This window comes from Cyprinodon variegatus, unplaced genomic scaffold (assembly GCF_000732505.1).
Source record: "Cyprinodon variegatus isolate N-32 unplaced genomic scaffold, C_variegatus-1.0 Scaffold289, whole genome shotgun sequence".
Lineage (NCBI taxonomy): Eukaryota > Metazoa > Chordata > Actinopteri > Cyprinodontiformes > Cyprinodontidae > Cyprinodon > Cyprinodon variegatus.
In genome coordinates this window covers 938,402-949,346 of record NW_015150742.1, presented here as the reverse complement: position 1 = coordinate 949,346, position 10,945 = coordinate 938,402, and the positions used below count along the sequence as shown (strand labels likewise).

Below are 10,945 nucleotides of genomic sequence, written 5' to 3'. Positions count from 1 at the left end.
GCGTCGCCAACAAATATCCACTGGCTGTCAGCAGCGGACTGACTCTCTTGTGTTTGTGTGTGTAAAGGCATGCAGATGAACCAACTTCCTGTGGCGGATTGAAGTTAAGTGCAGCCATTAAGACTTGGGCCCTCCAGTGAAGCTTTCATTGTCTGGGGGGGAACTTTATTCTGTTGGCGGATACGCACACGTGTGCAAGAATACGCAAGCATCGGGACAAATGCACGCCTGCAGGTCCAGATTTTACCCGTTTACCATGAGCAAAGACTCTCCTGCTGCTTGCTTGGTGTCCTCTTTTGCACGCCCTCTGCTTTATACCCACCCACTAAACCTTTATGACAAATGTGCTCCCTAGTCGGTGTGTGTTTGCTTTCTCGGCTGCTGTAATCTTCTTCCTTAAGGCATAACAGTAGTTCAGCTGTCACTGGGACTGATTGAGCAGCAGAAGGTACATAGAAGGCACATAATTTACCTTGGAAGCTTAGGTTGTGTGGATGACTACCCTTTCCTGTTGAAAAGAGCATCAAACTTGTTAATTGTGAGCTGAGCAGATTTCACCTCTTTCAGCACCTCGACTAAAACTTTAAGTATGACAGTAGCAGAGGACAAGCTCAGTGGAAAGTTAAACCACATTCAGGTGGTGGTGGGGGGGTGCGCCTCGGCTTTGAGCTTTACACGCATTCATCTGTCAGCCGCCCACATCGGAAAACATAAAAGAAAAGTTCCACTTTCTGAGAAAACGTCTTCACCGGTAGAGCAGAGAGTAAGGTGCGATGTCTGATTTTGTTTTGGGTTTTTTTTTTTTTTTGGCCCCCCTTCTGTTTTTTGAGCATCCCTGTTTCACACAGACAGCTTTGTTCAATCTCATTCTGAGCATTGTCTTTTTAGCCATATGAAGAAAAGCCATTTTTAGAAAGTGCTAAAAAGGGTTATAAAACAAGTACATTTTTGTCTGAATAAAATGGGACCTCGGGCAAGGCTGGAAATGTTGTAAGAGGTGAGAGCGGATAGAAGTTCCCCTCTATCATATGAGATACGCTAAAAAAATCATAGGGCCTTAATTTTTTATTTACTTTGAAGATAACCTGAGTAAAAAAAATTAAAAAAGGGGGGGAATGATTATAATGGATTTATTACATTTATTGTTCTACCTACCTTGAGAACTATAAATGAAAATATGGCGCAATGCTTTTCTTTCTGTATATGGTCCTAAATACAGCAGTAGAAAACAATAAAAATAAAAAAATAAAACTTTTAAGTCACCATATTGCCTGTAAAACCTATTCCTATTTTGTTTTAAAGTTGATATTAAAAAAAGTTTACCAATTATAACTTGGTAAGCAAACAGCTTTTTTCCATAAAACATTCCATTTTCCTATAAACTACTTAACTTGAATCCTGGTTTGACCTTCAATCCTGCAAGGGGAATTCTGACCTTATTCAGATTTCACCATCGTTGAATATAAAGCCTTTGCATGCTGATAAAAGTTGTATTTTTTTTTTTACATTTTCATACAGGAGAGCAAACCTCCGTCATTTCCCGGCAATCGGTGGCTCTGTTTTCCCTCCCCGCCCCTGCTCTTTCACAGGGCTGTTTGATTGCTTAAGCCTGGTCCTGTCACACAGACAGACAATGCTTCCATGAAGAATAGCCCCGCTTCCTTCCTGTCTTCCTGTGCTGCGTTCTGCCTTGGTGAACATGGTGAATGGGCCGCTCTGCCCCAAAACGCCACGAACCGCAGGGGCCACGGTGGCTAAAACCAACAAAGAGAGCCCTTCTCGGGCCTTACCAAGCCCCCCCCTTCTCTCCCCCTTCGATTCATATCCTGTCCTCCTCCTCCCTCTACTCTGTTGCCAAATCCCTTGCAACTTCTCGATGGATAAACACTCTCTGGACCGGATCTCTTTGGATTTTCTGGTGTATCAGCCAAATAAGTCTCTATTGGATGATTTTGGACAAGCTAACAAGTAATCAAGGAGGTTTAGAATTGCAAATCATTAAATGACAGTTGATTTTTAGTAAAAAAAAAAAGAATTAATAAAAATCCAACAGTGTGCACCCTCTGCCCCCCTTTCCAAACAACTCAGCAATCTCCCTTAGGGAATACCAAGTGGTAGCAGGTACCCGAGAAGAGCGTAGGGGTGCCAAAAAAGCCCCCTAACTATTGAGAACAGGATGAATGCATAAGGGGCTGAAAAAGGGGTAAACTGTTTGGTCTTTGTCATTCAAAGTGACGCTTTTAACCCTTAGCGGACCCTCTTCCAAACAACCTTAGCCCCCATCTCACTTGCGCTTCCCTTCTTCATTCACAGCTGACACAATGCAGAGTGAGAGGAGGGCTGCAAAGACTAAACACCAGATCAACTCTGCTTTTTCTGCCTCTAATAGGATTCAGCCCGTTTATTTTTTTTTTTTTATCTCTTCCACCACTGTCTGTAAAATGGGGGCAAGTTTATAATTATGTAAAACAACCCCCTTTGTCAGTCAAAGGCAGGGGATGGGGGGTGATGGGGGTGACGGTGCATCGAACAAGCGAGAGCAGGCTTGGCCTCAACATGTCAATCACAGCTTTGAATGCATACCGGCCTGCACGCTGTCAACAAGTGTGAGGAGCTTCATGTTTTGCCTGCAGGGACTTCCAAAACAGGAATTCCAAAACAAAACTTGGACTAAAGAGAAAAAAAAAAGCTAACGACAATAGCAACAGAAAATAAAGTCGAAAGAGGCATAGCATTTAGATCGACGTTCCATACTGTTCATAACACTCATTTGTTTTTTTTATTGTCAGGCAACAGAAAGCACAATACCTCTGTTAGATTTCAAGGCTTTTTAATTTCATATGTTAATATGTTCATATTCTAATCCATGGCAAGCTGTTCAGGTCAAATCTGCCGAGCAGCCCCGGAGAAGGCTAACGCCTTTTAGCAATGTTTTCTCAAAATAAATATTTCTCCTCATAAAATATTAAAACCTTCAAATAAATATATCTTCTGAACTTTACACTAGGCAAATTTTGGAATTAGAAAATATACTTTTCATATAAGGTCACTGTACAATTTACAGGTAGAATCAGAACTAAGATCTTTCTGTCGTAAATTATTCAAAAATATGATTGATAGACATGACAGTGAACGCAGGAACTTTGCAGGAATTTTAGCTGACTGATCCAAAAACAAGCAGTTAAACCAAAGTGCCTCTGGAACAACAGAGAACTTTTCACAGTTGATACATATATATATATATATGTATACTTTTTTACAGTATTTATATAAAACATTTGTCATTTTCTATTGTACGTCCTTACTCCATTACTACGTTACATACAGTTAGTGACATATAGAAGTTTCCTTTGAGAGTACAGTCTATATAAAATGTTAATAATAGAACAACCCAAAGCCATCTGCGTGGACTGTATTAGGTAATATCACGGCACTTGAGTGAAGAGAATTTTTATTTTAAGACAAAACAGTAGTTAAATAAGATTTCATACCTTGAAATGTGGAGTGCTTATTTTGGTTGACCTTTCAAGTGAAACTCCTAACTCTAGGGTGAGTAAATGCACCTCCAGTGCCTTTACCGGTTACATTTTATCCCCCCGACATCCCAGATGGATGTAAAGACAGCAACCAAAATGACATTATTAGATGATTCTAATCACACTGCTTGACATTTTGCAGTTCAGTCAGAGTGGAGGGTGGTCAATCCATGCCTGTTTCCATCCTGGCCTACGTTTGTGTGCTATCGTCATGACAGCGGGTTGGGGTTGGGTTCTTGCATCGACACCCAGGTCGTTTGACTCCGTCATAGCAGCACTGGCACATGGCCAGGCATCCTTTAGCTGGGAGGTAGCACAACAGACAGGGGAAGAACAAGGACAAGAACGAGATGGTGGTCCAGCGAACACAGCAGTGCGACTGAGAGCAGGAGCACGGCTTGTCCGCGCAGGTGTCCTCATCGTCATTGGAGCAGTGGTAGAAAAGGCCCTTGATGCAGCAGATGCATGTCCCGTACTCCACGGTGTTGTATGGTGAACACAAGCAGCGCTGGCCACACAACCAGCAGGAGGGAAGCGCCCTCGGCCGGGCGCACTCCGAGCACCTGCACCGGCCGCAGGACCCACATTTGTTTGAGTGTTTGTCCTTTTTTAAAGGGGTTTTGCTGCCTGGGACGCTTTCTATGTCTCTGCACTGATCATTCAGAGGTTTCAGCTCCTCTGAATTTGGCTCTGAGCGTTTTGGCTGGTTTCTGATTATCTCATTGCCAGTCACTGGGCTGCTGATAACCCCCTGACCCAAAGGACTACTTCCTGCAATGCTTCGGATGCTTTCCTGGGAGACCTCCACAACAGAAGCCTGGGACACACCCTCTCTTGAAGAGACGGCTGTATTTGCGTTCCCGCGATGAGTCACTGCATACAGATTTCGGAGGTTGTTGGCCCTCTCTTCCTCATTCTCCTGCTGTCTATTGGTCCTTTGACCTGTTGATGTAACCACATCAGTCCTCCGTTGCTGGGTGGCTGGAGACCTTTGAGCAGCCGAGGGTCCATCTGTATACTCATTACTACCACCACTTATTCTTATCTGATCCAGAGACAACACTGGTGGAGTGTGTGGCCGTAACCTGCAGTTCAGCCCGGGATCTGAGGGACTCTCTATGGTTTGCAGAGACCCTGGTTGTGCTCGCCCTTCGTCATGCGCCATGTTTGCCAATCCAGTCGATGAGGCCAACACCCCATGGAGTCCTCCTCCTCCGTCGCTGTCGTTCTGGCTTCTGGAATCCATCTTGGGACTGAAGGGCCTCTGTAGCCGGCTGGGGACACATCTGAAGTCCTGTTGGAGAGACAGAAAGTTTTTATCCCTGTAAGACAACCCATGCAAATGATGTCATGCAAATAATGACAGATATCTGTAAAAGCACTGCTATGGAAATAAGCCCTACACACAGGTCAGTGTTAGGAGGAGAGATGGATCCGTTTGATTACAAAGTTGTTCTAATAACCTAAAGCTCAGGGGCAGCATCTGTTTGGACGCCCAGATTCAAAGTCTGACATTAGAGGGGAGTCTCTGGAGCCACAAGCTACAGACGCTCTTTGTGTGCACTCAGAAACAGGGAAGTTTGTTTGCTTGGGGGCATATTGAGTTCCACAGCCAGGCTTTATGTTTTAAAAGCAATATCTCATCTGAATGCAGATGCTTCCCTGAAGGCTGTTTGTTAAAAACTTCCTGCTTCCCCGCACCCATGACAGCGTTGAATAGCCATTGCCAAAGGGAAGAAAATTCACTTCCTCTCTGATCGAGCCTTAAAAAATACTCACTTTCCATCTTCTTTCATTACATGAAAAACCTGCACAGAAAAGATTTCTAATCTAAACCGGAACAGGGTTAACCTTTTTCTTTTTTAAAGAGCTCAAATGCTGGTGATCAATGTTCAGCATTTTCACATGGTTTTATTGAGCTCTGGCAGAAGCCATACTCAACCACCACTCAAAGAGAAGACCCCAACACTAAAAGCTCTGACCCACATACTTTAAATATTACAAGTCGGTGAGATATCCAGGGTCAAGATACATGTTGACACACTGAACTTCAATGGAATAAAATAATGTTAATCTGTGCCGACAAAAAGAAGCCAACCTCAGTAGTTCGTATAAGATTAAGAGTTGTATTTTTTCTTCTCAATTGAGGACCAACCTGCTCAGGTTTGACAACATATAAAGAACTATTGTCTGATGAATGACAAAAAAAATACAAGGAACACCCATTCTGTTTCACCTATTATTTGCATTGCTGTGTTTTTAAGAGCATGAAAGACAAGATGAAAGCACCACAACAAAAAGGGCCCCAGGTGAGTAGGGGTGTGGGAAATAATCGTTTTGGCGATATATCGTGATATTCGGCTGCCCAATATAATATCGATCTTTCACTTCTTAGTATCGATTTAAAAAAAAAATGGTTACATAAAACAGTGATGGGAAAATGGGCTACCTCTGCACCACCACTCTGGCAGAAAGCGCTGTGGAGCCCTTTAACTGTGCGTGCAGCACCAAATCTGTATTTGAGGCAGTCACAGTGGAAGAAAACCCCAAACAACATGTATAATAATACCTAATCAATATTTTCTGATGAAAATATACAGCACTTGCTGTTTTATCTCATCATTTGATTTTGATAGCCGGGGAAAATATGGCAATATATAGTGATACTGCAATATCGTGATAATATCGTATCGTGACCCAAGTATCGCGACATGTATCGAATCACAACACTCATGCCAATACTCACCTCTACAGGTGAGTGTAAGAGTGTTTGTGTTTTGGGTAGGGTTTGACTAGTGGAAAGAATCTGAACATTCTTCATGTGATTTTTGTGAATTTGCCCGCCTCTATCTGGGCTCAGGTTATGTTGTTACTTATTGGTACACCCAGGCATTACGTTCAGTCTTGGCTGACTTCCTTTTTGTGTCTGCGTACTTATCATTGCCAACAACCTTATTTCCTCTTGTAGTTATGGATACTGATCAATTATAGTGAAAAAAAAGTTTTTTATTCTGACTAATAATTAGTTTATGGTGTATAGATTTTATATCACGTTATTTCGATTCAGGGTTTTATAACAGGAACAATTATAGTCTATGTAATACTGCAAAATATATAATTAGGGCTGCAACTAACGATTATTTTGCAAATCGATTAATGTGTAGATTATTCTTTCGATTAATCGATTGATAACATGATAGCCAAAAGTTCCTTGAAGAAGATTTTTTTACAAAAGTAAACCAGGTTAAACTAAAACTTTTCAACTTGAGGAGTTCTATATAGAGCATATTGATAGACAAATATATATATTTTTTATTTTAAATGCAAAATGTTTGTATAATTTTTCACAATTTTGATGTAAAAACTGCTCTGAATGTGTCACTCTCTCAGCTACAGGCTTGTTTTAGTCTCTATACTACAGTTAATGAGTAATGAATTACTAAATTAGTTGATGATTATTTCAATAGATTGAGAAACAATCTTCGACTCTTGGAATGTTATCCACACGATATGAACCAGGCCAGGCGACTTGGTGTAAAAACACTTTAGTTTTACAGTTAGGTCCTTTTAACGAGATCCAACATAAATGATCAGGAGTGCAAATTTCCAACAGTGTTTGGAGCAGGTTGCTGTGCTCTGCCAGTTAGCTGGCCTGAAATAAGGCTCCTATAGGGTTTGTTCAATGCCATGGTAGTAAATATTTTAGGTTTCTGTAACTTATTGGTTAAATTTTACATAAGTTATTTGTGTGCATACCTTTTCTTGTTGACTTTTGCACCCTGTTTTAGTAATATTAATTAATCAAGCCCTTTTTTGTAACATTTTACAGTATAAAATAAGTTATTAAAGCCGGTATGATTCTGGCCAATATTTTATTGAGTCAATGTCATTACTGGCTAATTCTCAAAGCTAAAGTATCGTATCGGAAGTGAAAAAGCTGTATAAGGACTAACGATTATTTTAATCTGATAAATCTGACAATAATTTTTTCGACTACCGATTAATAATTGGAGAGCAAAAGGCCCCTTAAAGAAGATTTGATATCAAACTAAAGCAGGTGAAACCAAAACTTTTCCACTTGATGAGTGGAGAAAGAGCACATTGACAGACAAATACGTTTTTTTTTTAATCTTAAATGCAAAATGTAATTTTTTTTTTTACAATTTTGGTATAATTACTGCTCAAAGTGGGTTACTCTGTTAGCTAAAGGCAAGTTTTACAGTCTCTATACTCCAGTTAATTGATTACTAAATTAGTTGAAAACTATTTCAGTGATCAATTAATCACAATTAATCCGATTGGTTCAGCCCAAATCAACACCCCCCTAAAAAACCTGACAGTTTTGGTATGGAAACTAGCAGGAGAGCCACTTGTCACTGTTATTAATGCAAGATGGTTTAAAAATAAAGTTAGTCCACTCTGTTCGTTATATTTGTAAAGCAGCAGACTGCTGGCCCGCTGCCAGCTAATTAACCATATCTAACAGCTTGCTTATTCTCAACAAAAGTCTAAAAAGAGAAAGTCATCAAAAAGAATAACATTTGTACAAAATGTACAAAATTTCTTTTTTAAGATATTTAATCATAATTTTTATTTTTTTTAGTTCAAAAGCAAAAGTGACATTATCGTACCTGTAGCAGTAAGTCTTCAAATTTTAGCCACAAACATGAATATGTTCTCCTTCATGCCCTTAAAATTAAAGCAAATCGACCATCTTACGGTTTTTCAAGTAAAAATATTTCTCAGTGTCAAACTTGCAATTTTCTTTATGTGCTAGTAGAATCTCTTTTGACACCGTATGTGGAGAAAACGGTTATATAACGGTCAAGATACTCGCATTATATCATGCAGCTGCGATAAATGTCAACAAAGAGAAATGTTTCAGACGGGTCCCATTTTTTTGGTCCCCATAAAAGTCAAAGGGGCAAAGACACCATTGCAAAGTGGCGTATGTGCACAGGAACCAGCGACTGGGGGGTTTTGCAGGCATGCTCACACTGAAGGCTGACAGAGGAGGGGCCCCTCGTCTACTCAGGGGTGCAGAGTGCAGGCCATGTTGGTCGCAGTGTGTGGGACAGAAAGCACAGGGCTGTGGTGCTGTAAAATAGGCGAAGGGATTTTTAACTGATTCCTAAAAGGAAATATGAAGGGTTCTCAAAATTATGTAAAAATAACACATGGATTTGTATTCAGCCTTTTTACTTTGGTACATCTGAATAAAATCCGGAAATCAAGAAGCAAATGGAGGCCAGTTTTGTGTAATGAACATCCAGGTGTTCTTTGAAGGTGTTTTTTTTGTTTGACGGCATTTAACAACAAAAACAGCATCAAGAAGGCCAAAGAATGCAGCCGAGAAGTCAGGAGGAAAACTTTGGAGATGTTTAAAGGAAGGTTCAGGTTGAAAATACCCAAAACTTCTGTTCAATCCATCATCTAGAAAAATGACAATAAATGCAAACCTACCTAGATGTGGTCTAGCACATAAACTCACCTACAAAGCATTAAACAGATCAAGAGCCAAGAGTAATGTGGGAACTTTAAAGGACCTGCATGTCCAAAGCCCATTTGTGCAGCATACGATGTTTGTTACAAGCCATGAGAGGAACACAGAATATAATGCAGAAAACCGTGCTCTCAGAAAATGAGACTTTTGTATGTAGGCCATGTTTTGACCTACATGCCAAACACCATGTTTGGAGAGAACTCTTTGCACACACCACGGCGGTGGCAGTGTTGTGCTGTGGGGAAATGGTCATATTGATGGGGAGATGGATACAAGAGGCTGCAAAAGATTGAAGAAAGGGGTGAAGGTTCGTCTTCCAACACGACAGCAACCCTGATAAATCATTCTTTTTCTGTCAGAACAACAAAAGGATAATCAACCTGTTGGTTAAAATTCAAATGCAAATTCAGAACTTGCAAAAGGCCTCCTTCCAATCTGCCTTATCTGCAGAAAGGATCTCTAGTTGGTTCTTTAGAGAACACTAAAGGGGACTAAACACATATGCAACTCACTTTACAAACCTTAAATACTTATATTTTCACGTCAAAGCCCTGTAATTAATTTGTGTTGATCCATAGACATCTAAATAATCAACTGTGCATTAAAAATAAGAAAAGAAATCCACTTTATTCAGTCGAATTCATTTTAGATTAAGCAAAAAAGTTATTTTTTTCCAATAAAAGCCAATTATTAACATTAAAGCACGCAGTTTAATTAATTCTGATTGAAAGCAAACAAGGTAAAGAAATGTATTTAGCCAATAAGTACGTATTGTTTAATAAACAACCTTCTTTGTTTATACATGTGTAATAAAAAGCGCTCACTCACCGTGTTTTCGACACTTTAGCTCCAGTTCAGGCAAAATAAGTCAAAATTTCCGTTTTTTTGTTTTCTTTTCACTCCCGCAGCTCAGTCGTGAAAGCCGTCTGCGAAATCCATTGAGAAACTTTCCAAGCGTCGCTCATTTTCACCAGCGCGCTGCGTTCACACGTCAATCCCGTGCGTAAAAGAGCACGAGGCATTGAAAACATCAGTCCAACTCCTCTAAAAAGTCAAGAAAAGAAGGAAAACGCGTAAAAAAAACACCCTCCAGGCTCGGAGATATCTTCTCGCAGTGTTCAATCTTACACACTGTGGGGTAGAAAACTATTTTTTTTTCTTCTCGTGTTTTTTTTTTATTTTGTTTTTTGTTTTCTCTCTCTTTTTCCGGGGAGGAGGTCGGGATCTGGGCCGTGCATGGCGTCAAAGAGAGAGAGAGGAGGGGGGGACAAAGTGCTTGTTGTTGCAGCGGATATCTCGCATCCGGTCCTCAGCCATTGGCCCCTAGAAAAGCAGGCGCTCACACCCCAGTCTGATCAATTTCAGCCTCTGCATGTCCTGCATGGCCTCTCAAAAAACTTTCTGCTTTTCTTATCGCCCCTGACCCACTTCTTTACCCCGCCACGTTACTTTTCAGGCACAACAGAGACACATGGCTGTGCTTTGTTTATTTTTTCAAGAGTTTAAAAAAGACAGAACACAATAAAATTACCTTATATTATTATATTAATAGGGTAAATGCTCATTGAGTAATAAACCTGACTTAATTGATGAGGCTTCGTGTGGATCTACATTTATTGAAAGCAGTTCTGGATTTAAATCATGCTCTTTTTCCAACGCCACCTACTGGTTATTTGTATGGAGGGCCAGGAGTGTATCTGAAAAAGGAAATAAATAAATAAATAAATTAAATGTAACATTTAAATCATAAAATTTGAAAATTGTTCATTTTGAATTGAATTGTTTAATCGTAATTGTAAATTGTATTTATTAATTCATCTCCAATCTATTTTTTAGGGGATAAAAAAAATAAATAAATCCGATCATAGATACCTTTCCGACTCATATATATATATATATATATATA

At 40.0% G+C, this 10,945-nt stretch overlaps 1 protein-coding gene across 1 annotated transcript; it reads right to left on the bottom strand.

Annotated features, from left to right (window-relative positions):
* Positions 1-2,813: 2,813 nt before the first annotated feature.
* LOC107090307 (protein sprouty homolog 2-like) lies at positions 2,814-10,267 on the bottom strand. Its single transcript, XM_015383619.1, has 2 exons — positions 9,868-10,267; positions 2,814-4,830 (listed from the first exon to the last, which is right to left on the bottom strand). The coding sequence occupies exon 2, from the start codon at positions 4,780-4,782 to the stop codon at positions 3,727-3,729; it is 1,056 nt and encodes a 351-aa protein (XP_015239105.1). The 5' UTR covers positions 4,783-4,830; positions 9,868-10,267; the 3' UTR covers positions 2,814-3,726.
* Between the last annotated feature and the right edge of the window lie 678 nt (positions 10,268-10,945).